At 35.7% G+C, this 27,895-nt stretch overlaps 6 protein-coding genes across 6 annotated transcripts; all 6 read left to right on the top strand.

The window, feature by feature from the left end:
* The first annotated feature begins 606 nt into the window (after positions 1 to 606).
* Positions 607 to 2,625, top strand: LOC7478024 (probable polyol transporter 3). Its single transcript, XM_002310177.4, has 2 exons — positions 607 to 845; positions 1,074 to 2,625. Exons 1-2 carry the CDS (start codon positions 740 to 742, stop codon positions 2,462 to 2,464), a joined length of 1,497 nt encoding a protein of 498 aa, XP_002310213.3. The 5' UTR covers positions 607 to 739; the 3' UTR covers positions 2,465 to 2,625.
* A 1,541-nt stretch (positions 2,626 to 4,166) lies between these two features.
* LOC7473159 (uncharacterized) lies at positions 4,167 to 6,161 on the top strand. The gene is made up of 3 exons (XM_002310178.3): positions 4,167 to 4,789; positions 4,937 to 5,275; positions 5,418 to 6,161. Exons 1-3 carry the CDS (start codon positions 4,502 to 4,504, stop codon positions 5,892 to 5,894), a joined length of 1,104 nt encoding a protein of 367 aa, XP_002310214.1. The 5' UTR covers positions 4,167 to 4,501; the 3' UTR covers positions 5,895 to 6,161.
* Positions 6,162 to 10,311: 4,150 nt separating this feature from the next.
* On the top strand, positions 10,312 to 13,993 carry LOC7473160 (uncharacterized). The gene is made up of 3 exons (XM_002310179.4): positions 10,312 to 10,703; positions 10,801 to 11,016; positions 13,602 to 13,993. Exons 1-3 carry the CDS (start codon positions 10,470 to 10,472, stop codon positions 13,665 to 13,667), a joined length of 516 nt encoding a protein of 171 aa, XP_002310215.2. The 5' UTR covers positions 10,312 to 10,469; the 3' UTR covers positions 13,668 to 13,993.
* Positions 13,994 to 14,226: 233 nt separating this feature from the next.
* On the top strand, positions 14,227 to 18,431 carry LOC7473161 (plant-specific TFIIB-related protein 1). The gene is made up of 4 exons (XM_002310180.4): positions 14,227 to 15,101; positions 15,703 to 15,861; positions 16,510 to 17,346; positions 17,593 to 18,431. Exons 1-3 carry the CDS (start codon positions 14,523 to 14,525, stop codon positions 17,314 to 17,316), a joined length of 1,545 nt encoding a protein of 514 aa, XP_002310216.2. The 5' UTR covers positions 14,227 to 14,522; the 3' UTR covers positions 17,317 to 17,346; positions 17,593 to 18,431.
* Positions 18,432 to 20,701: 2,270 nt separating this feature from the next.
* On the top strand, positions 20,702 to 24,015 carry LOC7473162 (acidic leucine-rich nuclear phosphoprotein 32-related protein). Its single transcript, XM_002310181.4, has 2 exons — positions 20,702 to 22,068; positions 23,276 to 24,015. The coding sequence occupies exons 1-2, from the start codon at positions 20,947 to 20,949 to the stop codon at positions 23,558 to 23,560; spliced, it is 1,407 nt and encodes a 468-aa protein (XP_002310217.4). The 5' UTR covers positions 20,702 to 20,946; the 3' UTR covers positions 23,561 to 24,015.
* Positions 24,016 to 24,583: 568 nt separating this feature from the next.
* LOC112328197 (uncharacterized) lies at positions 24,584 to 25,555 on the top strand. The gene has a single exon (XM_024605297.2). It carries the CDS (start codon positions 24,845 to 24,847, stop codon positions 25,331 to 25,333), a length of 489 nt encoding a protein of 162 aa, XP_024461065.1. The 5' UTR covers positions 24,584 to 24,844; the 3' UTR covers positions 25,334 to 25,555.
* Positions 25,556 to 27,895: the final 2,340 nt, after the last annotated feature.

Raw genomic sequence — 27,895 nt, 5'->3', positions numbered from 1 at the left:
TAGCACTGGTTTATCGTATCAGAAAACGATTTATTATTATTTATTATCATGGCGTCTTGCAAGCCCGAGGATACCAAGTCAGTAGTGGCTTACAAGGTGCCGCGGTTTAGTTGACTATACAGGCTGGATTGCCTGGCAAATCTTATCCAAAAATAAGTTAATAAATCTTAACTGGAATTTCCTTGCAAATTGGACCATGAAGACAATGAAGACAGTGACTGCTACGAATTTCAACGAAGACGATGAAAGATCACCATTATTAGGCCCATATTTCTATATCATGATGTTATTTATAGCAAATCCACAGACAAATAAACTAAAATCATATGCTAAATAAAATACAAAATCCTAAATAGAAAGAGGTTAATGGTTTGATGCAAATCCTGACGTGCATATTTTGATTAATCCCAAGTTTTTCATTGCCAAAATGAAGTTGTCTAGCCAAACTTATCGGGTTGGCGAGGCCTAATGACCTTCGTCAGTCGGTTACAAAGTGACAAAATTAGCAGATTTCTGCCTGTAAGATTACCTGTGAACGTGGGCGCCACAAGACATTAAGAGTTCACTTTTTGACACGTTTTAGTCACATCGCTTCCCTATATAATTAGAGATGGAGGTCAGCTTTGGTTGCCGGAGGAATTGTGAGAAAACTATGTTCTCCTACACACACATATAGTTATTTGCTAAGGTTTTTAGTTTCTGATTAGGTTCAACGAGACAGGGAGAGCAATTAATCAGCATGGTGTCAATAGAGGGTGGTGGTGGACAAAACCAGCAAAAATTGAACATGTATGCTGCTGGATGTGCTATAGTTGCTTCGATGATATCCATTATATTTGGATATGGTGAGTTCCTTAATTCGATCTCCTTTCCCTCTTGGATCCCATGTGGAGTTCTCATTCTTTGACTTTAAACAGTGTTCTGTGGAACTGGAAAATGTCGTAGGATCATAACATTCTAACCATTCATATATAATTCATGTTATCTTTGATTAATAAAACCTTTTTTCTTATATTTGGGTGTTGTAGAATATGCCATAATTCAAAGGTTTTTTCTTCTTCTTCTTTTTTCAGACACTGGAGTAATGAGTGGAGCCATGATATTCATAAAAGATGAACTGAAAATCCATGACACGGAAGTGGAAATCCTTGCTGGAATCTTAAACATATGTGCCCTGTTCGGTTCTCTTCTTGCTGGAAGAACTTCTGATTATATTGGCAGGCGGTACACAATTTTTGCAGCCAGCATCATCTTCATGCTTGGTTCAATCCTGATGGGGTACGCTCCGAATTATGGTGTCCTGATGACAGGGAGATGCATTGCTGGGATTGGTGTAGGCTTTGCTCTGATGATTGCTCCTGTATATTCGGCAGAAGTTTCATCGCCATCGTACCGAGGCTTTTTGACATGTCTACCGGAGCTTGGAATAAGTATTGGTGTTTTACTTGGCTACATATCGAATGTTGCTTTCGGAGGATTGAGCCTGAAGCTTGGTTGGAGGATAATGCTTGGTATTGCAGCTATACCTTCACTCGCCTTGGCCTTTGGCATCCTAAAAATGCCAGAGTCTCCAAGGTGGTTAGTAATGCAAGGTCGTTTAGGAGAAGCCAAGAAAATCTTGCGCAGAGTATCCAACTCCGAAGAAGAAGCTGAAACCCGTCTTCGCGACATAAAAGAAGTAGCTGGGATTGATGTGAATTGCAACGATGACTTTGTCAAGCCCGATCCCCTGAAGAAAACTCACGGGGAAGGGGTTTGGAAAGAGCTAATTATAAGGCCAACACCAGCAGTCCGTTGGATACTGATCGCCGCGGTCGGAATCCATTTCTTTGAGCATGCAGTTGGAATTGAAGCAGTTATTTTATATAGTCCTAGAATCTTTAAGAAAGCCGGTATCGTTGGCAAGGAAAAGCTCTTGCGTGCAAGTGTTGGCGTGGGGCTTACAAAGTTCGTATTTGTATTCATTTCCACTTTCTTGGTGGATAGAGTGGGGAGAAGGCGCCTTCTTCTTGTTAGCACAGCAGGTATCATAGCAGCCCTGGCAGTATTAGGAACTTGCTTGACTATAGTGGAGCATCACCATGGAGGGCAGCTGGTGTGGGCACTAAGCCTTTGCATTATTTCTACTTATACATTTGTAGCTTTCTTTAATATTGGACTTGCACCTGTGACATGGGTGTACAGCTCGGAGATATTCCCCCTGAAGCTAAGAGCACAAGGGTATAGCATTGGGGTTGCTGTGAATAGACTCATGAATGCCACTATTTCCATGAGTTTTATTTCGCTCTATGAAGCAATCACCATTGGAGGAGCCTTCTTCTTGTTTGCTGGCATCGCTGTGCTTGCCTGGTTTTTCTTCTATTTCCTATTCCCAGAGACCAAAGGAAGGTCCTTGGAAGACATAGAAGAGCTGTTTAGCAAGGGTATAAGTGGTAGAGCTGAGGCTGTAAAGAGTGATATGTAGCGTGGTAATAAAGCAGTGTAGCCTAAGTTAGTAATCTTAATTTAGAGCAAATTAAACAAGCAAAAACTTGCTTTGTTATTGCTGTTATATATTATTTGTTAAATTACAATAACCTCCACAAGGTATTATAGAATTACAATCAACCTTAAAAAGTTTTAACATTTCTCAGCCACCCCCCCACCCCCCATACCATAATTGCTCTTAATTACTGTTTAGAAAAACAAAATAAATTAAAATTTTAAGTGACGAAGAGAAATATTAATTCTTTTACAAAAGAATTATATAAATTATTAAGATTTTTGAGTCTAATTATTTTTTTAATAACAATTAAAGTTAATTATTGCTGGATATAAAAAGGATTTTCTATCTCTCGAACCAAATCATTGCCTTCGATTGTCATTAAACCCCCCTTTTTACAAATCACATCGTTTTATACGTGAATCAAGTCGAATCATGATCGTAAGATTCTAACAAAAAATCCAAGAGTTTTTTTTCTAGAATAGTACAGTGAGATAAAATATTTTTTAAACCAGCTGAATTGAAAAAATAATTGTAGTTATTATGCGCATAGATAGTACATGCGCCATTAAATGTGTTGTGCATTTATCCTCTCAAAAGTGTATATTTTATAAAGAATTAATAACTATAAAATAAACAAGAATAATTCAATTGCCATAAAAAGGATGACATTGCACAAAAAGACAAGAGATAAGTACTGAGGAAGAAAAGGAGAAAAGAAAGAAAGAATGAATGGCTTATTATAAATATATTAGAGCTTGATAATAACACTTTTATTACTTTCATAATCATATTCATAAAATGAATTCATAGAAATCATGGAAATTCAATTTGAGCTGGTAATAAGTTACACGTACCATTTAAAAACAACAACATGCTTATTTGTTGGCAAATAGCAACTCATCGTTAATTTTGAAGTTGACTTTCTATAATATCTTTGAATTTTACTCGTCAATATATTAAAGTTTCGGTATATATGTCTATATGCATCATTTTTTTTTCCTTTTTTTCCTTTGTTTTTTATACCATATCATCTCTTTGACGAGTATCAAATTATTTTTGTTCATTTTATAGTTATTGATTCAAAATATGAATGATGACTTTTGAGAGCATGAATTAATTTGTTGGATAAGGAAAATTTGAGTTGCTAGATGCTACATGTGTAACACATCTAGTTATTATCGAACATTTGTGTTAGGTTTGGAAATTATTTTTTCATTGCTAATTTGGGAAATATTTTATCTCACTAGAAAAAAAAAAAAAAACTCAAAATTCGAACAACATGATCATAAGTAATTGATGCAAGAAAACTTTGTTTTTTTTTTTTTCGCTTTCTTTTGTCTTGACTATGATGTTCATCCTTGGCATGCTTTGGTCTCCATTCAAGTGACATGAAGTTTGCGCCATCCCTCGTATGTCAATATGGAAGAGCCTAGCGGTAGACGGGGATCGCTGCAGCTTATGATCTGACAGAAGCATACATGAGAAAAACAACAAGCTTCTCCCATTCCTCTATCTGCTTCATCACAATTGCTTGGGTGTTTTGTATATGGACGGTAAGTAATGTCAGCTAGCTGTCTATTTTTAGTGGGAAATCCAAGAATTGGCAAGAATGGTCCACGAAACATTCTTCATCTTTCAAGTTCTACCCTTGTTCAACGAAATATTTTTGCCTCTAGCCTAGGAGAAAATTTGGCAGCATCATTGTGGATTGCTCCTCTAAAAAAAATTCTTCAGCAATATTTATGGGGGTTGGTCCCCTAAAATAGAAACTTGTAAACAATCAAAATCTGCTATTGATCATGCCCACATGACACCTACAAGCAAGGCCAGCCTTTAGGCAAGTCTCTTTTTACCGATTGTCCCCGCATTTTTTCCTGTTTACCGTCCCTGGTAAATGCATGAGAAAAGAGAGAACGTATAGCATTTGACTCTCAATTCTTGTTCCTCCCCCTTCCTCTTGACTCTCTAACCAACATTCTATCATTCTCTAAGATCTCTATTTCTGTACTTTTCATCATGAGGAAACTCTGTCCAAATATTGATAGAGAAGATGGCCTTGAGACTGTTCTTGAGATCCCAATACCGGAAGAAATGTACACTAACATGGGTAGCAATGCCGAATTACGCTGGCAAAATATGCTTACATGGATGAGGGCTCAAACTTCCGACAAATTGTCACAACCGGTTATTGCAGCGCGAATTAATGAGCTAAGATTCCTTCTTTACATGGTTGGATCTCCTCTTATTCCTCTTCAAGTGCAAGTTGGCCATTCGGTTCACAAACCTGTCAAAGATTGTTCAATTGTGAGAGGGTTTTATAGAAACATCCATATCTCTCTGAAATTTTTATTTTACACCAGAATTATTGTTTATAGAAAAATGAGCAATTGCATTACGAGTATTGCCATGATTTTTCTGAGAAAATGACAGTGTTACAATGTTTTTTGGCAGCAAGCTTCAACAGCCAAATATATTGTGCAACAATACATTGCAGCTACAGGAGGACAAGCAGCATTAAACGCAGTGCACAGCATGTGCGTAACTGGTGAGGTGAAAATTAAGGCATCAGAATTTCATGAAGGGGAGCAGACCATAAACGTGAAAGGCAGCGAGGAAACAGGTGGATTTGTGCTTTGGCAGAAAGATCCGGACTTGTGGATGTTAGAGCTTCTTGTGTCAGGATGTAAGATGATATGTGGAAGCAATGGCAAGATCTCATGGAGGCATTCTTCTAATCAACGAAAGCCGATTTCAAAGGGTCCTCCTAGACCCTTGCGCCGATTCTTGCAGGTTAGGATCATTCCTTTGGTTTACATTTTGTAGCATCAATCGTATACTAGAATGTGAAAGTTGATGTAGAATGTCTGCATTAGAATTTTCTGTCCTCTGATTTCGTCCGATTAATTAGTTCTAACACAGTAAGTTATGGCAGGGATTGGATCCCAGGTCCACAGCAAACTTATTTATAGATGCAACCTGCATTGGAGAGAAACTAATAAAAGATGAGGACTGCTTTATACTCAAGCTAGAGACAAGTCCAGCAATTCGGGAGGCGCAAAGTGGTCCTAACTACGAGATAATTCACCATACAATGTGGGGATACTTTAGCCAGAGGTCAGGCCTCTTGATTCAATTTGAGGACTCAAGGCTGATAGGATTGAGAACGAAAGACGGTGAGGATATATTTTGGGAGACGAGCGCAGAATCGATAATGGATGATTATAGGTACGTCGACGGTGTCAACATAGCACATAGTGGTCAGACTCGTGTCACGGTCTTCAGATACGGAGAGCAATCTGCAAACCACAAGAGAGAAATGGAAGAACACTGGAAGATTGATGAGGTAGATTTTAACATATGGGGTTTGACAACAGAGCAGTTTCTACCTCCTTCAGACCTTGAATTATGAGAAACAATGGCTGAACATTACAATTGAAGTGAGATTCTTGTTTGTTGTTTATGAGAAGAAATGAGTAAACAAATAATTGTGTAAAGACCACCAGCAAAGTGAGAAAAAGAATTGTATTGACACAAGGAAATATAGAAGTTGATAACATATGTATTAATCTGCAGAAAAAGTTTCGTTTTTGTAAGAAGGTTAGCAGGGAAAATGGGATAATTAGTTCTGTCCATTTAATCCTTAATTTAGCCAGTGGAAATAAGCAAAATTTATGAAGCACAAGATCCATAGTGTCTTAATGCAAATATTATTAATCCTAATCCTAATGCTTAAATATTAATCATTCTCTAGAATACCTGAATTCATCCTTTCAAACTACTAATTATAATTAATGAGTCGGAGATCTATATCCCCCGCCACCTGCCCACATCAAGGTAAGGCCCATTAAAGGTATAACCTTGAAGTTTTAATGGATAATGAAGTTTAATCTTATATCCATGACCTATGTTTAGATTGCTCATTGCTCCAATTTGAAATCAATGGTTCAACTCTCCACGTCACAGGACTGGAGGCAAGGCCCATAAAAGGCATAGGTTTAAAGTTTTAATCGATCATTAAGCTTATTCGTGTTACAATCTTAATTATATTTATATATGATATTGATTTTGTTTGTAGAAATATATTTAATTATTAATAAAAACTTATTTATTTTTAGTACTTATTAAATATTTGATTAATGAATCTAGAGTAAATATAAAGTCATAGGGGTAAAAATATTTTATAAAAAAAATTATAAAGTTGTTATAATTATGAGATTTCAATTACATCTAAGTATTGTTCCTGAATGTTCGTGGTTAATGTTTTATTAAGAATGAATGTTAATTAGAGTCGTTGAGATGGATACATATTATGGTCTTTTTTTTATGAAATGAAATAATTGTTCTCATAAGTTGAGGTATGAGAGATTACCTACAACTAATATGTAGATGCTTGTCAGATGACATATATATTGAATTAACCCGCATGCGAATTTCATATAAAAGATCATTTATGTCTATCGAAAGGCTCATATGATGATTGTGTAAGTGATCATTAAACTTGAAATCACTAAGTTATCTTATATATATAAAAAAAAATTATGTTTTGATTCTGCTACACGTTGTTTTAATGAAGAGTAACAAACATAAAGATCTTGGATATAACATGAATTATATAAATGTATTTAAATAATCAATAGATAATTAATCATTTTAGGTGAATTAGAAAAAATATTTTATATATTCTTAAATAGTGTTGATTGCAAATACTTGCACAAGGCGGAATGAGATTTGAAAAGAGTTTCAGATTTTATTCAAATAATAAATGATTATGGTATTGATAACAAACATGTTTTGATAGAGTAAACACACTCTGATGAATTAACTTTTTTTATATACATCAGTACCTCAAAATCATTAAAAAGCACTAAAAAACATAAATTTAATTTTTTTCAAAGCAAACACAACTAAACATAGTTGAAAACGCAATATCAAATAAAAATCATAAAATATATGTTTTAAGAACATTTAAGGATTGATTTGAGAAGTTAGTCTAATGGTTAAAAAAAATTTTTTTTTTCCTTGATTTCTTGGGTTTCAACTTTGAAACCATCACTACGGAAATTTAATAATTTTCTTAAATACATTGTATAAATATAGGAAATACAATTAAGATTATGTGATAAAAAAATTAGTCTTAGTTGATATAAAGGGAAAATTTCATGGCACTTAACGAATAACTAGTGACATCATATTAGTTATTCTCAAAGTTTATATTGAATAAAAATATAAACAAAAAGAAGAGAGTGAATAAAAATCATGACCTACAAAAAATAATAAAAATATCTTCACATAAATTATTTTTATCTATATATTTTTTTAAATATATTTAAAAAATAACTAATAAAATATCATTAATTACTTTCCGAGTATCATAAAACTTCTTGAAATATGATCTAAACTTAAAATATTTTTAACATAAAAAATCGAAAGAAAAACACTACAACACTGTAATTTTATTTTTTTAACAAAAGCAGTGCTTACTATATTTTGTCCTTCTAAGCTTTTTTTAGTAATTCCTAGGCCATGTTTGTTTCCCGAAATTCACTTTCCGGGAAACCACTTTTCAAACTTTCATGTGTTTGTTTGCCATTAGAAAAGTTGGTCAACGAAAAACACTTTCCAGTCAATGAAAATACTTTCCGGTCAACGAAAAACACTTTCCAGTTAAAGAAAAATTTGGTTTGGTTTCCAGGAAAATGTTTTCCCTTTTGGTTGTGTTTGTTTTCCGGAAAGTGGTTTTCGGGAAACCACTTTCCAAACTTTCCTGTGTTTGTTTGCCATTAGAAAAGTTGGTCAACGGAAAAAACTTTCCAGTCAAAGGAAAAATTAGCTTGGTTTTCAGGAAAGTGTTTTCCTGGAAAATTTGGGCGGAAAACACTTTCCGGAAGTTGTGAAAAATTTAAAAATGTCATTATTTGCTGATTATATTAAATTTTATCATCAAACTTTTGATTGCTATATATAATTTGTTTTGAATATTTATTTTTCAATTCCATCTCTTAAAATTTAATTTTTATATTAATTTTGGTTCTTATTTTTATAATTGCTATTTGCTTTTTTCTTATTATTTTTTATTGAAATTTTTTATCTATCAAATTTGGTCCTCATTTTTTTTATTGTTACTTATTTTATTTGAAATAATTTATGAAATGTTAATTATTATTATTTTAATTTATTCACCTTTTATTTTTTTTTAATTTTTTAGATTTGATCTATATTATTTTGATTATTATTTATTTTATTTGAGATAATTTATGAAATTATATTTTTTTTCAATTTCATTCTCATTCAACTTTTTTATTTGTAAGATTTGTTCCTCATTATTCTAATAAACTTGAGAAAAATAAAATATTAATAAGTTATTTTCCAGCTCATTTTCCATGACATAACCAAACACTGGAAAATGTTTTCCAACTTATTTTTCATTACACTACCAAATATCGGAAAATACTTTCCCGGAATTCACTTTCCAAAAAAAAAAAACTACTTTCCAGCAAACAAACGGGGCTAGTTATCCCTAACTTTCAATTTCCTGAATCGGAAGCAAAAAAATCTTTCCTTTGAAACGTGAGCAAAGACACTCCTTCCATTCCACACCGACGACGACGAGAGAGGGAAATTTTTGGATGGGTCCATGCACATAAATAATATCGCCCAATAAGGCAACGCCCACTGGGCCACTCCACAATGCAGAAAGCAATCGAACGGTGTCGTCCATTGTCGGTTGCCTAAGATGAGGCTCAGTAACTAACCCTTTCCAAAAAGGTTGACTCCTCAAAAAATCAACGGCCAGTAAATCCCCGCCACGACACCATCACTGAGCTTCAATCCAGTGTGGGGATACACGAAACATACAGAAACTGTTATCTACAAATGAGTCCCTTAATTATGTGATTGATTTTACATCAGCTCAAAATGACAATTCTTTTGCAATTCTACCACCACCAAATTGTTACTTACCTAATATAAATTCCGGTTACATTTTCAAGGTTCTAAAAACTTTTAGTACTGCAATGGAGACATTCATAAAAGTTCATTCTAGTCCATGTAATTTTCAAAACTATATTAGTCCCTGTATTTTATTTATAGTTACAAAGTGGTCTTCATTTGAAATTTGTTTGTCCCCGTGCTATATAAAATTTACAATCTAGTCTTATGATGAACATTTGTTTACAATCAGGTTCCTGCAAGACTACTCTTCATTATATAATGTTAATTACATAATATTTTTTTATGTAATAAATGAATTAAATATACAAATGAACCATTATATTCCATGATTCATTACATCTAAACCATACATGCCTGTTGAAAAAAATTTCAACTCTTTTTTTTTTAAATAAATAAATAAAAATTTCAACTCTTATCATTGAAGAAGAGGAGACTGTAACTTACCACTTCTCGCTGCCTCTCTACCTATGGGTAGTTTGGTACTTGATTAACAATTTATTTGATAGACGATAGGAATTGGATTTTTCTTGTTTGATACTCAAAATTGCATTTTATATATATATATATATATATATATATATATATCTTTTAATATGTAATTTATTAAAAAAAATCAAGATCACATTTACTCTGAAATTGCTGCATTAATTTTCTAGTCGATATAATTGATTTGATTGTTAGCAGTAAATGAAACAAATAAAGAATTATCTTAATTTTCCAAACTTTAGTGCTCTTCTATAGGTGGAATGGTTAATTTGCTGTGATTTAGAGTTTGAGTACCAATTTGAAGCCATCATCATAGTTGGGGGACTAACATTGTATTTAACCCAAGCGGATATTTTCCCCTCCCTTTCCTATAACAAAGTCCCTCTCCATCGCATCGATCGATTAAAAAAAACACGCTCTTCCTTCCTGAATCCACCTCCATCTCTCCCACTGAAAACACCCACCGAAACAAGCTATTTCAATATAAAAATAATAATAATAATAAAAAGAAAAGGAAAACCCTAGAGTAGAATAAAAATAAATCGAGATGAAGGATGATGATTCGCTTCCAACGACAACAGCACCAAGCGTGAAAAAGGAAACCTCCGATTCCGTTCTATTCGGCAAAGGCCGGTACAAGTTCTGGGCTCTAGCAGCCATTTTGTTATTAGCATTCTGGTCAATGCTCACTGGCACCGTCACTCTCCGTTGGTCTGCCGGAAATCTCAACAGCCTCGTCGACGACATCGACACTCCCATTCGCGACGATCTCGATGTCCTAGTCAGTACACAGAACTATTTCTGGGTTTTTATTTTTTATTTTTTTAAATTTTGATTTTATGAATTTATTTTGATTGGTGAATTGTAAGTAACTGTAGGAAATGGAGGACAGAGAGAAAGTGGTGAAGCATATGTGGGATATATACACGAATAGCCGTCGGATCAGATTACCAAAATTTTGGCAAGAGGCATTTGAAGCTGCTTATGAAGAGTTGACTAGTGACGCATCAGATGTTAAAGAGGCTGCCATTGCTGAGATCGCTAAGATGTCTATTCGGTCTATTGATCTTGATCCGCTTCCGGTTCAATCTACGGTGAGGACTTCTTTTTTCCTTTTTTTAGGTTCTTGTGATTTTGCATTTTAATGTTCAGTTTCCGCAAATGAACTTTTTTTTCTTTTTTTTTTGTTGATTGAAACTGTATACAAAGTAGCCAGGGTAGTGTTGACATTGATCTTGTGATTATTGATTTGAATTGAAAGCGGAAGCATGTTGTCGGTGGTTGGTTCGGGGTTAGGAGGAGGGCTTGCTTTGTGATTTTACTTATTGGTCAAAGTATTAGTGTAGAAAAGTCTGAGTGATGTGATAGAAAACCTTACTGAAGTTAGACTTGGAGTTTGCATTAGTATATTTTAGAAACAGTGGGCTTAATCGAGCTCATTGTTCATTTAGGAAGAATTTTGATAAGCTGGTGTAAATAATATTTTATTGAAAGAATTATTCATTTTTTTATTTTAAATAAAGAAGTGATTTATTGAAAGAAAGATACGGAACAAGATGCAGCGGCTACAGATATTGTTGCGAGGAAGGAAATAAGTGTAATATCGTATACAAAGACATGCAAAAGAAACTCATATGAGAGAAGCAGAGCAAAGAATGGCAGATCCGTAATAGAAGAAATGTAGAGACTCATCGAGAATGGTGTGAAAAGAAAGGCTGATCCTGATAGTAATAATAAACTAGGGTAAATTTCATGAGATAAAATTGAGTGTGGACTAAGATTGCTAAGATGTCTATTTGGTCTATTGATCTCAGTGAATCTACCTCCTGTCCAATCAATGGCGGTGATTTATTTTCGTAGGTTTTTGTGAAACTGCTTTTAATCCTTTTTAATTGTTCAGTTAATTGAAGTCTGGATTTGTTCGCCGTTTAATTTAGCGAAAACATTTTTATACTTTTGAATGCTTAGAGAAAACCCAGTTATTGGAACACTCTGTTCAAAACAGTAATGGTAATGTTGGCTTTAATCTCAGGATGATAGGTGTTATGGTTTGAAATCACTGGCAAACTTTTAGCCATTCAAAAATAGACAATGGATTGTTGCCTGTTAATACCTCACTGTATCCCTTAACATGCCAAATGTTTCATTGCATCAAAAAGGTGTGGATCCTTTGAAGTTAGGGGCAAATTTGATATTTGCAATACTTGACTATCTTTTTAACAATTGCTAAATGAATGTGTGAAACTCAAAATGGAATCATATTAGGGACCACAGGGAGCATTAGTTCTGTCCATTTTCATTGAATTTTGGTTCTACATAAATTGTCAATGTTTTGCTGGTGGCAAGAGTTTCAATGTGACAATACCTTTTGTTTTGCCTGCTTTTTCCAAATTTTATTCAATTCTTTTACCATTATACTTGAGGAAATTGTTAAGGTTTTTGTTTGTGTGCTATCCTTTGATACAGACTTTTGCTAGTTTATTCTGATCGGATAGTTCTGCGGAAGCCTCTTTTTCTTAAGCAAAATATTTCCCAGCTGAAAATTTGTTCACGGTAGCCTACTTTAGATGACAGTCATCTCAGCTGGACATTTTCAATGTTTTATCAACAGAAGCTACAAACGCTAGGTCTAGATGTTTAGCAGCTTTTCCTATCTGATAGCTGGAGTGGTTAAGCCATGTTGGATGTTGTGTGCTCACATAAACTTAACCAGAAGTTGGTATTTGGTTGGTGAACTTGTTGAATTAGTTCCTGATGAGATCCTAGGTGCATGGGTATCCTTGTGCTGTGTGGGTGGAAATTTTGAATTGTGATTATAGGAGGCCTGTAGTTTGTATAGCTTCTAAGAATAAATCTTCTATACAATTTCTCACCAGGCTAATTATGATCCCTGTTATTGAGATTCAATGTGTAGTTCATTATTGTAGATGAATCCTATAAGTCATCTTTGGCCATGCCTTCAATCTGACAAACTGGATTCCAGTTATCTTGGACTTCCTTTTATATTTATGCCATTGTTTAGTGTAATCATGAGGCGGGTCTGTGAAAACCTAGTATGCAATGGAGTGAGGAAAAGTACAGATCATTCTATCACAATGTCCACAACAGCAAATGCTTGATCAGGGAGTTTCTAAGTTGCATGATATTTTGAAGTGAAAGCAAGTTTTGGGTTAGGGTAGGGGTTGTGGTGAGGACTAAGTGGAACTTCATCACTCCGAGTGGGCTTCCATCTCCCCATTTGTCCTGTTTGAGTAGGTATTCATCTGTTAAATTTATTATTGCCTTATGTTTCATGAACCAGAGAAATAAAAAGAAGGAATAGAAACATTGTAGGACTGTGAACTGCTATCTAAATTCCAATCCTATTTTGAATTTATGCAATCTTGTGATTGTGTTGGAGTTGGGGTTAATTTGTTGTGCCTCTCTTCTTTGCTCACTACCTGTTCCTGACTTCAGAGATGTATCATTGCTATCCCAGATTGTATTGGTAAAGTGTTTCTCTCATTTGCTACACCTTTAATGATTTGCTGCTCTCATGGCCAGCACATATCATTGAATCATTGAGCTTGGAAGTATAAAAGCCTCATATTGCTCGCTGTGCTTCTCTTGTGCTGAATTAATTTGAGTGAGACAGACATGTTAACCATATCTTTCCTGTATTTCTTATGTTTGCTCTCAGAGAGCACGAGAATTAAGTAAGAGTCTGAAGCTGGCTGCAGTGGCTTCAAAAGGGAGTGGTCATTGATGTGGAGAAAGTTGAGCACCCGAGGCTTCAAATCCACCTTCGTGCCTCATTGCTCCAGGTGCTGCTGCCCAGAGTTTGTGAGCGGTGGTGATGGGTGAACCATACGCTTTAAGTTTATTGTTTTCATATTAGGGATAAACAATGTATTTAAATAGGTTATCATTCTTTGTACCTTTTGCTTTCACAATCTTCGTAATATGAGTGGATTTGAACAACTTTTTGGATAGATCACTCCAGTAAGAATTTTTGGTAAAGATCTCGTCTACTGTATTAAGTTGAAAGAATATTTGAAATTCTACATTACAATTTACAAGTTAATAAGCTAATCTGTCGATCTATGTCGCTGTTATTCTTTGCCTTGGCATCTGAAATTCGAAGAAAGTGCGAGGCTGTTTGCCAGGTTCTCTGGGTGTGCCCGACTGCTCTTTCATTTCAATGGGAGATCAAATTGCTAACGTAGACAAATTTTTATTGACTAAGAAATTCATCAACTATCTAACCTCTTCCCTCTCGCCGACAAATTTGAGGATAGAAATCAACTAAGTCTACCCCTTTTCCGACCTCAAATCAACACTATCCACGGCACATTCTAGAAAAAGTCGTTCCTTAATCTCTCTCTCTCTCACTCCCCTTTATAATGGTCATGTTTCTTCGAAACAGCTCTCGAGTGTTGAGATGAATATGGGCGGTAAAAATAAATGAATATGTAAACATCACCGCAATTTGTATAGGAACTTAATAAAAAGAGCTTTACCCAAAAGCTCATTTGAAAGCTCTACCATCTTTGAGGAAATCAATTCCGTCCCACAAAAGACAAAACACCACCAGAATCCCCAAATTCACCACCACCAAACAATGAAGTGCCCCTACTGCTCCGCCACACAAGGCCGCTGCGCCACAACAACAACCACAAACCGCTGCATAACCGAGTGCACATCTTGCGGCCGTGTTGTAGAAGAACGCCAATTTCACCCTCACCACCTCTTCCACCTCCGTGCACAAGACACCCCTCTTTGCCTCGTAACCTCCGATCTCCCGACCCTTCACCACCACCACCAAAACGAAGAAGACCCATTTGAGCCCACAGGGTTTATAACCTCCTTCTCCACTTGGTCTCTCGAACCCAACCCAGTCTCCCTCCGTTCTTCTCTCTCTTTCTCCGGTCACCTTGCAGAACTTGAACGGACAATTGAACTAAGTGCTTCTACACCCGCTTCAAGTTCGAATGTCGTGGTGGATAATCTGAGAGCGTATATGCAGATTATTGATGTGGCTTCGATTTTGGGCTTGGATTGTGATATATCAGATCATGCGTTCCAGTTGTTTAGAGATTGTTGTTCAGCTACTTGTTTGAGGAATCGGAGTGTCGAAGCTCTTGCTACAGCTGCTCTTGTTCAGGCTATTAGAGAAGCCCAAGAACCCAGAACCCTCCAGGTATTAAACAGTGAAACCTATGCAGATGTTTTTAATTTAGAGTTAACTAATTGTAATTAGCATTACTGTATTTTTGAAGTGCTGCGTTAGAAAGGATAATTTCGAACCGCCTAATTTGAATTGTATATGATGCTGGCTTTGTGTAATTATATTTTGAGAATCAGGTAGGGACCCTTGTAAATGGAGAGGTAATTTTTAGAAAAGGAAGATGGACTTATTGCTATTTTTTGTTACTTTGATTGAAAGCTGATGCATTCTTCATTGTACACGTTTATGCTTATGTTTTTACACTGACGGGATTATGTCTCCTAGCAAGTGAAAAGTATGACCATGTTAAGGTCAAAATGAGGGGAAATGAGGATAAGGCATAAGTTAGAGGCTTCTCTAATGAGTACCTTAGTTGTTTAATGACCGTAACGATTCGTGACTTGCTTTAAGGGTACTTTTACATTCTGGTGCCGCTGTTATTCCTGTCCTTGAGATTTGATGCTTGCCTAGTATGATAATTTGCTCCTGGGTGTTGTGTGCAAGTAGTTGCATTGGTCTTGGCATCTTTCGGCTTTGATCGTTTCTAACTTGAATGACTGGGTTATATTAACAGGAGATCTCGATTGCTGCCAATGTACCTCAAAAGGAGATTGGGAAGTACATCAAGATATTGGGAGAAGCTTTGCAACTAAGTCAACCAATTAACAGCAATTCAATTTCAGTGCATATGCCTAGATTCTGCACTCTCCTCCAACTGAACAAATCTGCCCAGGTACTTTGTTATGTGGAAGCAGCTGACTTGTCAAGTTGGAAAAGTTAGAATGTAGTTAATAAACTTTGAGAAATTGTATTCAAAGGATTGAAAGTGTTAAGAAGATCAAATAGAAAAAAGAAAAGAAATTTTGAACAGGAAAATTGTAGCCTTCTTAGGGGACAAATAGAACGCTTGAAAATCTACTGTACTAAAATTAATATTTCACTACTTTTTAATGTCAAACTGTTGCAAAGATTCCAAGTTGCTTTTGGCCCCAAAAAATGAGTTCGGTGATAATAAAACCTCGGTAGCTGTTCACTTGACACTTTCAAAATTTTTATGTTTTGCAAACTGCAAGCAATTTGTATACATAAAAAGTTGATGGAGTCCGAATACCAAAAAGAAATAGTTGTTAATGGAGTCATTTACAAAAATTTTGGTTTGGCTTATAAATGATATTGTGGATGATTTGACACTTGTTTTGCTCATTGAAGTGGCTGTGTGCAAGTATTTACCAGCTTAAAGTGTGATCACACTAAGAGTGCTAAACAAAACATTGATGCAAAAACATATAAATAGACTCTTTACTTCTCGAGCTTGTGAATTTTCTCTTGACCATTTGCTTTTCACTTGATCAAATTGAGCAACTAATTGATTTAACTAAAGGAACTGGCAACTCACATTGGAGAAGTTGTTATCAACAAATGCTTTTGCACCCGGCGGAATCCCATTAGCATCTCTGCAGCTGCTATATATCTGGCATGCCAACTAGAAGATAAAAGAAAGACACAGGCAGAGATTTGTAAGGTGACAGGTCTCACAGAAGTCACCCTCCGTAAAGTCTACAAGGAGCTTTTGGAGAATTGGGGTGATCTGCTTCCAAAAAATTATACTCCTGCTGTCCCTCCCGAGAAGGCATTTCCCACAACTACAATTACCTCAGGCCGATCTTCTGCACCTAAAATTGATCCAGTTGAATTAGTATCTTCATCTTCGGAAAAAGATAAACAACTAGAGAGTAAATCAAATAAGCCAAGTGAGTTGGCCAGAGGCAAAGAGGACGCTGAAAATAATGGTAATTCCCGTGGGATCCAACCTCCTCCATGGCAGAATTTCAGGCAGCCCTGGCTACAGTTTGTAACTTCTGGAGTTCGGATGGTGGGAGATACAAATCAGAACTTAGCTCGAGTGGATATCAATGAGTCGCAGCCTCGTCGTCAAGAGTTTGAAGAGAAGGCAGACAAGCAGAAAATGGATAAAGATCCAACAGCTTCAGCATGGCCAAACCAGTTATCTAGTTCCCCAGCTTCAGGTGCGAGCACAATCTCCTGGCCATTTCGGTCACCAACTTTATCAGGGCCTTCTCCAATAGTACAGCCACCACCCAAGCTAACACCAGGTTATGCTGAGCTTAAAGGTATTGGCAGTCAAAATGGAGGTAAAACTGGCAATAATAGTGGAGATAACAAGTAACACAACACGAATTGGATCCTCCCTTTTCAGGTATACATTGTTGTACAGCACCAAAAGATGCAGTTACATGTTTCCCTGCTGATTAAATTCTGCAGTTTTTATTTTACTGTTCATTTTATGTATCATAAAGCATTTTGCTTCTTTAGCATTTTCACATCAGAACAGAAATTAGTTATTCCATTAATAGTCTTATGCTATCTTCTATGGACGGACGGATTCCAGGTTGTGCAATTTATAATTTGTTGCTCACATATGCGTTCCGGTATGATATGTCAGGGCTCATTCATTCTCAACTCCAACGAGCATCAAGCAACTCGCAAATAGAAATTCTTGCAAGGACCACCAAGGAAGTCAACAGTAGCATTTTGATGGACTTGCACTGCTTGAGGCACTTGAATGGATGGTGGTGACATTTGAGTAAGAATTTCAAGGGACCTGTTTGCCCCTCTAGTTTCTATGTTTTAACCAGTACTAGTAGCCCCAACAAAAGAACAGCATAGTGGCCTGCCCTTTCGAAGCCTGTGAACCTTCTCATTTATGGAATGTTAGGGATATTTAAAGGAACTTGGAAGGAGGACAACAACCTATGCTGCTTTTAAAGGCAACATGTGAAGTGATTCATGACTTGAAAAGGGCACCTTTTGTTTTTTCTTCACAGCTAGATGATCATGAAACATTTTCCCGACAGTATTTTTGCACAAGTTGGATGATGATATCTTGACCCAATATTAGTGCTTCTCGCATTCCTTAAGGCCTAAGATGCGAAAAACTAGTTGATATTGGACAGCTTAGTGAAGATTTACGGAGAAGACTGGAAATGCTTCATCGTGAAACTTCATTTCTTCCCGTTCCCGTAGCATGAAGTTAGGAAATGTATTTTTAAGAGGTCCTCTCAGTGATATTTTGTTGGATTGTCAATACATTGTTACGGGCTTGCATGTGCCAGTATTTGGTTTGTGTTGAACTTTGCTATGTATTCAGTGAACCTATTCTTCTCTAGAATTTGCGATGTACTAGCAGCCTACCTCTGCATGTGGAAGGTTGCGAAAACTTCTGAACATGAGCTGTGTTCCTGCCTGTACAAAATCTAAAACTGATACTGATTGTTTTTTCAATGGCATCTCTTAGATGCGCTTTTCGTGTGCAATTGCAATTGTCTTAAATAAACTTATCGTGTTTTTTAAAAATTTAATTTTTTTTATTTAAAATTATTTTTTATATATTTTTAAATTATTTTGATATGTTGATATTAAATATAATTTTTTAAAATAAAAAATTATTTTAAAATATTTTCAAGTAAATAATATTTTAAATTATAATCTTTGCTAATCTCAAATACTCCTGTAATTTTTCCATGGATGAATCATGGTCTTAATCAATTCTTTTCCCCCTTAACGTCAGTCCTTTGGATTTGAACATTTGAACATTTGAACCAGTGTTATAAAACCCAAGCAGGCTAGCCTACAGGTTGACTTGATATATTTTTTTATACCATTTGAACCAGCATTATAAAACCCATGCAGCCTAGCGGGTTTATTTGAGATTTTTTTTTTTAATACCGGTTTCTTTTTGAATTTGAATATTTAAACCAGTGTTATACAACTCAAGCAGGCCAGTAGGTTGACACGAACCTAGTTGATTCAAGAAATAAACCATTCTGGATTGAAGAAAAAACAGATAAAAGATTGACTTGATATAATTTTATTAAAAACCATGATTGACTGGCAATCCAGGTAAAACCAAGTTTAAATTCGCTGATTTTTTTAATTAAAACAACATTGTTTTAGTTCTTTTAAAAAATTTTATAAAATTAACCCGAGATAACTCTTTTGACTTGTGATTTATACTTGGTTTTAAGACAATGATTTGAACCCCAATTTCCAAATCAGTTCCACAAATTTTTGCACCTTGTGTTGCTTTTATTTGAGAAAAAGGAGTGATTTTTTTGTGCTTTGATGGTCAAATCAAGGTTGTCAATTTCGTTTCAGTAAGTATTTTGTTTTTTTAATTAGAATGGAATGTTTCAGTTTTGAAGTGTTTCGGCGTGCTATTTCGGGGTTGTATTGTTCATATATATATATATATATATATATATATATATATATATATATATATATATAATTCAACAAAGATAATTCAAATTCAAGATAAATTAATTATAAATTTTGCAATACAAATAAAATGCCAAACAAATATAATTTTAAAATTTAAATATTTCTAAATAGTCAAGATTAAATAGATCTTTAACTTAAAGTAATTCAACTTAAACAAAATATCAAAATATTATGAAAGTAAAATGTTTTAAGACAAATATTTTAAATATAAAGTTAGGTCAATGTTATCAAGGCTAATGGAATCTAAAACATCCCTTATTTTGCTCAAATTCCTACAAAGTATAAATATGAAAAAAAACAACATGAATATAAACCATATATATTAGTGATAAATCTAATTTTAAAAAATTAATATCATTGTTAATAAAAATAGTAATAATAATTTTCAATATTATTATTAATATCATTGTTATTGAAAATAATAATAAAAAAGAGCTTTTTATACTTGAGTGATTTAATTAATTAAATTGAACAAGGTTCAATTTGATTCAATAGCTTTTCAATAGCGGAACGGAACATGTGGAATGGAACAGGAACGTTTCAGTCGAAATTTAGCCGAAAAATCCGGAACGGATTAAAATTTAAAATAAGATGAAAATTATTCTGTTTTGTTCTATTTTTTAAATTAGAATAGAATATTTTTGTCATTATGAGCAAAACGAAATAAAATTGACAACATTGGCTCGAATATCTCCTTTAAACTCGTGCAAGCAGGAATTTCGCTCACTGCAGGCTTTGGTTCGTCTAATTGTACATTAGTCTAAAGTCTAAACGTGTTTTTAACGTGCTAAAATTCGATTCTTCTAGTTTCACTATTTTTTCACCAAACGCGTCCTTAATTTATTTATTTTTAAGAAGCGAAACGACAATTCACGATGTCGTAATGCTATGGTAATCAAACTCCATGGCAACCCCGTAAAATATGTTAAACCTCAATGGCTTTTCTATGACCGACCCGATATTTACACAGAAACGGACGTGTCAAACATGTAGAGACCAAAACAACCAGGAAACCCTCCACTCTCTTCTCGAAAACAAACACACCTACCTCCGATCTCCACCACACATTCCTCCACGTCATCAATCCTCACCCACTCCAATCTAACGGCCCACACCCTCCCAATAATTCACACTAGCCCTAACCCACCCCAAACCCTCCAACCCTGGCTGAGCCCTAGCCCCAAACCCTCGAGCCTTAAACATCTACCCTCCCTCTCTTTTAACCAATTAAAAAACCACAGGTCCACGGCTGCTTTTAAAAACAAAAAACAGAGGAAGAGGAAGAGAAACAGAGAGTAGAAAATCAAGTGTTAGTCCTTTAGCTTTCTATTTCCCTTTTAACACCCCCCCCCCCCCCGCCCCCCCAAAAAAAAAAAAACTATATCACACAGCAAGAAAATCCTGCAGCCTCAGAAAAAAAATTTAGGGTTTGTAGCTACTGAATCCGCTTTTGATCTAGAATGAAATTAGTTTGAGATTAAAAGGAGATTTGGTGATTATTGTGGCTAAATTTTTGATGGATGAGATCTGGGAAAGAGCAGTGGAGACAGCATTAGAGGGGCAAACAGATAACTTAGCGGTAAGAGCCCTAACCCTAGACGGTGCTGTTAAGTGTATACAAGGAAGATTACCAGCAGCTCCAAGTTTATTTGAAAAATTCGAGAATCTTCAACACCTATCTATTGCAAGTATTGGCGTTTCAACGTTAGAGCAATTTCCTCGTCTTGGAAATCTAGAGAAATTAATTTTATCTGATAATAGAATCTCCGGTGGATTAGAATTTCTGGTGGAAGCTGGACTCGATTCGCTTCGGGATTTGGATTTGTCAAATAATAGGATTCAGTATATTGAAGATCTAGCACCTTTGGCTAAGTTAAGGTTGGTTTCGCTTGATTTGTATGAGTGTCCGGTTACGAGAGTCAAGGATTATCGGGCTAGGGTTTTTGGATTGATTAGTTCGTTGAAGTATTTGGATAAAATGGATGCTGAGGAGAATGAGAGACCGGAGTCTGATGATGAGGAGGAGGAAGAGGAGGAGGAGGAGGAGGATCCTGGGAGTGGTGAGGTTGATGGGGAGGGGGAAAGGCCGTTGGGAATGAATAACGGGCATAGTGAAGTTGGGGAAGGGATTGTTGATGTGGATGAGGAAGAGGAGAGCGAGGCGGATGAGGAGGAGGCAGAGACGGGGAGAGATGGTAATGGGGTTAGACAGAATGGGTTTCGGGTTGAGGTAGTGGACAGGAGGGGGGAGGAGGGAGGGGAGGGGGAGGAGTTTGGGGAAGAGGAAATTGATGAGGATGATGATGATGTGGTGGAAGTGCATGAGATTGGTGACGATAGTGACGAGGATGATGATGCTGTGGAGTATGAGGAGGAGGAGGAGGACGACGACGATGATGACAACGAAGATGATGATGAAGAAGATGAAGAGGGGGAGGAGGAGGAGGTGGATAATGATGAAGGGGATCTTGGTGAGCCGGAGAGTACAGGAAGATTAACGAGTACAGAGGGGGAGATTGATGGGCATGAGCATGGGGAGGATGATGGTGAAGAGGATGATAATGGAGAGACTGGTGAGGAGGAGCAAGTTGTTGAGGATGATGGAGAGTTTGACGATGAGGAAGATGGTGAGGAGGAGGTGAGATGCTCTGGAATCTTATGTTTACCTTATTTATTTATTTGCTTTATATGTGTTGCATGGTAGGATTAACTGTTTGATTGCTATTGTGATAAATTTGCAGACAAGATGGAAAGGCATGACCTCTGTTGAAGGCTTAAAGCCTTATTTTACTGCATATATATGCATGAGTCGATACTTTTTGGGCTATGGCATCTTTACTATCTGTTTTTTATCTGCCTCAGGCAGAAAATATGGGTTTTGAATGTATTTGCTATCATGTTTTATTTTACTGCTTTTTGAATTTTGTCAGTAGTCAGGATACTTTTCTTTGTTTTCATGGACAGCAGATTCATAGTCCTTGCCAATATGGCGGATGGTAATCTGGAAAACAGATTATAACTTGAATTTTAATGTGAGGGATTGTTTACATCAAGAGATGAATTGCGTGACATCAGGAAATTTAGATTTTTGGTTTAATGGCATGTTCACAAAATTTTGGGGAATTCGGTGATCTTTTGAGGATAAGGTCATATTTTATGATCTGAGTATTTTTAGGAAAGACTTGAGAAGAATAATAGAAACTGTCAAATGTTTAGGAAGGAGGAGGGAAAAGGTGAAGATGGTCTTTTAGTTTGTGGTATGGTTCACCAATTATATTTTGTTGTGGCTTTCTTTTCTTGCTGTTGGAAATGCTATTGCCAGGTCTTTGGCACTGATTTGGGAAGACTGTTTTACTTGGCATGTGGAATTTCTTACCCTTCCTAACTCGTTGGAGGACTGATTCGCCGGTTTGTGTTTTCTAAATGTGGTTTTTATAGCATGTGATTAGTATGTCACTGATGATTATTTTTTTGTTAAGCTTGCATCCCCTGCTTTATTATGTCCTATTTGTTAGTATTAACAATGTATAGATAAAGTGTTTTACTTGATTTCTGTTAAGTGGTAAATATTAAATAGGGATTATTCTTTTAGTTCATCTTCTGATCTTGTTTTGCTCTGGTGTGTATGTGTGAGTATGCGATTGTAGACTATTTTTCTTCCAGACCCTTTTCAGTAATTTGGAACTCGGACTAATTCAAACAACCTGAAAATGAGTCCAAATACATTTCCTTGGCATTTTCAAGTACTCGAATGATTTGTTGTTTTAAATGTGGATGCTTTTTCCAATTTCTATTATGGTAGTGATATTCTTGTTTTCTGATAGAATTTCTTATTGCAATGGCAGGATGAAGACTCCGATGAAGGGTACTTGGTTCAACCAGTGGGGCAGGCAGAAGTTCATCATGATACTGGAGGCAGTGACTTGGAGCCAGGGAATGAGGAAGATGATCCTGAAGGGGAGGAAGAAGTTGATGATGATGATGAATTGCAGATGTTACCATCATCCTCACACCTTAAGAGGAAGAGAGATGAAGACGAGGAGGAAGATGGTGAGGAGGGGGAGGAGGATGATGATGATGAGGAGGATGTTGTTGAATATACAAAGTCATCATCGAAGAAGCACCATTAGCTCTTCTTCAATCTCCTGGGTAAAGATGTTTTGTTTGTGTCGTGAAGCATGGAAAAAAGAGGAACTTGTTAGATAGACTGGTTGTAGTCTGCTAGTGATTTTGGGTATTTCCCGCGTGGACATACATATTTAGGTGAAGGAATTTATATCTTGGGTGGCATGTTGTTAGATTCAAAAGGTTGTTAGCATCGTCCCGCTTCTTCCCATTTCCTATATAGCCGTTGGTCTTTGTTAATTCAAATGACAGTTATGAAGGAGGGTTTCACCGCCCATTCTTCAGCTCCCTCCCTCCCAGGGGTCTGTTTCTAAATGGAGGGACAAAAGAGAGAAAGACTAGGTTCCCCCCCTCTGCCTGGGCCAAAGCTTGTTATAAAATTGCCTGGTAGAAACGCTTGTAGATAGACTTCCTTCTTCCCTCTCTGCTTCATTCAATCAAATGATGGGCTTTTGAAGAATTCTTTTTACTCTTTGCTACTTGTCTCCTTGTAATTGGCCGGTCATTTGCTTTTATTTATCAGCAGGTGTGGAGGCCATGTGTCCACTTGAGAGCTCAATCTCAAAAAAAATCACTTCAGCATCATCTTCACCACCAGCTCTAAAATGCGCGCGCGCGCACGGAAAAAAAAAAAAACACCTTGAATCACGTGACGTGGGACCTGGAATATTATTTGGCTAGGAGGAGCAGGTGCATCATGTGAATCTGATCAGGCGGTATTAAAGTTTTTGACACTTCCTCTTCTCTCTTGAGATTGGACTGTCATTTTGCTTGCATCAGGTGCTTCGGACACAGGTGAACCCAAACAACTAGTAGTAGAGAAAGTAATTGAGCCAGCCAACCCTAGTTTTTCTCTAGCTTTTAGCACAGGCCAAGCCGAGGCTGAGGCTTTGAAAGACTTGACCGGCTGCGGCTCCGGGCCCTCAGTGAAGAAGTGGACATGTCTCTATCTTGTTGGTTTTCCCCAAATTAACTTGGTTCAAAAATCAGAGAATAATAAAAGAATATCTGGGACTTATTTTTTTTTAAGTTCAGTGAATGAGTTATATAATTCCCTTAAACTTCCATTAGAGCATTGACGGTCCAGATCTCTTGTGCAGTTGGCCTGATCAAAAGGGTACTTCAAACGAATGGTTCAAATCCTTTGTTGTTGACATAAATACGGATAAGGTAGCCTGAACTCAAGCTTGCCCTTATTTCTCACAAGGAAGTTTAATTGGTTGGCCTTTTGCCGAATTTGAGCTGAAAAAAAAAAAAAACAAGTAACAGCTCCAAATTAGACGTCAAAGATGTTGCTCTTATCACCATCGTCTGCCTCGCTATTGTCACCGCAAAGTCGCAGCTACCATGTCAACAGCAGAAGTACAGGACCGCACCGGCCACTCAAGGTTGTCGGCATGGCAAAGGAGACCACTGATGGTGGCAATGGCATCGTAGAGAAAGTTGCAATAGTCGGCGGGTTAGTCTCCACCCCAGTAATCGCCTGGTCTCTCTACACCCTCAAGACAACAGGGTGTGGCCTCCCTCCTGGACCAGGAGGTTCAGTAGGAGCACTGGAAGGTGTAAGTTACCTGGTTGTTGTCGGAATTATAGGCTGGTCCTTGTACACCAAGACCAAAACTGGCTCCGGTCTGCCTACCGGACCTTTTGGGTTGTTGGGAGCTGTAGAAGGTCTGTCATACCTGTCATTGCTTGCCATTTTAGTCGTCTTTGGATTGCAATTCTTTGAGAAGGGTTCCATTCCAGGGCCTCTTCCAAGTGATCAGTGCTTTGGTTGAGGACTCCCTCTAGAGGATGACGTGGTTAATTAGGGCCACCACAATTCTATCTTTGTTCTTTCTGTGCGTGGCCATGGTTCATTGGAATTTCTGAACAATATTTTCCCGGCACAGATCAGTATATTCACATGCACTGTCTCTACCTGTGCGTTTTTAGTGACTTCTAAGTTAAGAGTTTTTGCTATATACACATGTTTACGAATAGTGATTTTGCTGGCTCAATCGCGACCATCACATAGTAGTATTTTCTATCTTTTTCTCTGTATAAATAATCGTAACCTTCATAGACTGTAGAGGGGGAAAATTAAAGGTCAGCGAATTGGAGAACACCAAATAAGAGCTGACAAATCCCTAGCACGTATCGCTCTGTTCCACCATAGATGATCTTACCTTTTGAGATATTTAGCTCAAGTGACAACTGACAAGTGATTTGGCACCATCTCTGATACATATCTACGCTGGGTTTAAATCCCAGTTAATGTTAGAAAGAAAGAAAGAAAGAGAAATTTTCCCTGCTCAAAATTCGATCAAGAAAAGATGGACTGCTCTTCCATGGACGGTGTCCGAAATACAACCATGGTTATTCAAATCTGGGTTATGAATAATGGGAGGTAATCTAATAAAAAAATATATTATTTTAATGTATTTAAAAATGAAAAATACTTTAAAAAATAACTATAATTACACTTCCAAACATAAATAAATCACCACATATTAATTTAAAAAAATTAAAAGGATCAAAATAATATTAATTTTAAAACAAATAATTAAAAAATTAACAAGTTTTCATCGGATTAAAGATAAATCAAGGTTTTTAATAGAGTGACACTAAATCAAATCCCAAAAGATTTTTTTAACCTGACTTATTTTAGGTGTTTGAGACTTTGAGTCAATCAGGTTTTGTATCAACCTATTAACAGTGAATAAAATAATTTTCTTGTGGGTCATCATTTGAGAACGTGGTTTAATTCGTGATTCTAAATTTTTATTTAAAATTAATATTTTTTTAATGGTTTAATAAATTTTAAACATGATATTTTATTGAATTATCAATTTTTCTCCTCAAATTAATGGATTATGAAAAATGCTATCAAGTATGAAGCACCTAAAAGTTAAAATAAGATATTCTAAACCATTAATCAATTTACTTTTGACTTTTTTTTTTTGCTTTCTTTTTGACAAATTGATCAATAAAATGCCATTAATTTTGGATACGAAAACGTCTCCTCTGTTTTTACTCCAAATTTAACACCTAATATTTTTTTCCGTAGACTCAAAATACTTTAACAAATGTGTTTTAATTGAAAATATATTAAAATATTATTGGTAAACACCTAAAAATTATTATTTTAGTATTTTTTAAATAAAAAATAATTTAAAATTATTTTTAAAAACAAGTTGAAACAAACAATTTTTTACTCAAAAATATTTCATCTAACAATGAAAGTAATCTGAGCCACTAGATTTTTTTAGCATAAAAAAATATTGAATTTGAATCCAAATTAAGAAAAAATTTAGCATAATTAAGATATAACACCCATTTCAAGTAGGTACTTGAATGTCGTTGTTGCTTGATCATCATTATACTGTGACCGTTTCATCAGACTTTGACTTTTTCTTAATAATATTCTATTATATACTTTCTATTGTCCATAAATGTCTTAAGTTTTTCAGTTAAGAATAACTTTTAACTTAATCAAAAATGGGTTTTTTTTTTTTTAACTTTTGGATTCTAACTAATTAGCATGGTTGTTTTCGTGGTTGCTCCTGCTTTGAAGCAAACCACGGAAAACAAATGTTTAGTAACGAATAAAACTTTATTCACTGTTCATGGGTCCTATCATTATTTGCGTTGAAAACACAGAATCACTGAAAGCTGTACAATGTTGCTTCTTCTGTGGTGGAGAGTGAATCACTCTCCATTGTTTGTCGGACCGGGTCTGGTTCAAAGCTAAATGCATTGAATACCCATTAAAATAAAATAAATTTTATTTTTATTTTTAATTGTGTTTTATTCGAAAAACTAGTGTTTAACATTATTCAATGACACTCCATAAATTAGACGGAGATCGTTTGATGACGTAACATTTGCAGAATTTGATCGCAATTCCAATTTTGTTCATGATTATATTTTACCTGATGTTGTTGCGCGCTTAAGAAACCAACGAAATTGTAGTTCTTGTCGGATGTATTTCATACGTGATGGAATTGTAGAAAGTTAATGGAACAATAAAAAATATTTTATATAAAGTATTATTTATTTCATGAATGTAATAGAGTAGTTAAATCTACAATATTTAAATTAAAAATCATCAATATTAATATATATTTTTTAAAATTATTTTATAACCTCAATTTGAAAAGTATTCTTAACCAAACACATTAAACTACCTTTTGTTCAACGTCAATTTCAACCACAGTTTTAACCAAACTTATATAAATACCAAACCAACCTCAACCAAAAATATTTTTTATAAAACAATTTTATAAAACAATTTTTTTTAAACTACAACTATAAAAACTACCACAATACCACATACCCTAACTGAGGTTTCTCAAGGA

This window comes from Populus trichocarpa, chromosome 7 (genome assembly GCF_000002775.5).
Source record: "Populus trichocarpa isolate Nisqually-1 chromosome 7, P.trichocarpa_v4.1, whole genome shotgun sequence".
Taxonomy (NCBI): Eukaryota; Viridiplantae; Streptophyta; class Magnoliopsida; order Malpighiales; family Salicaceae; genus Populus; species Populus trichocarpa.
The sequence above is the reverse complement of the archived record's forward strand: the minus strand, read 5'-3'. Positions and strand labels throughout refer to the sequence as shown.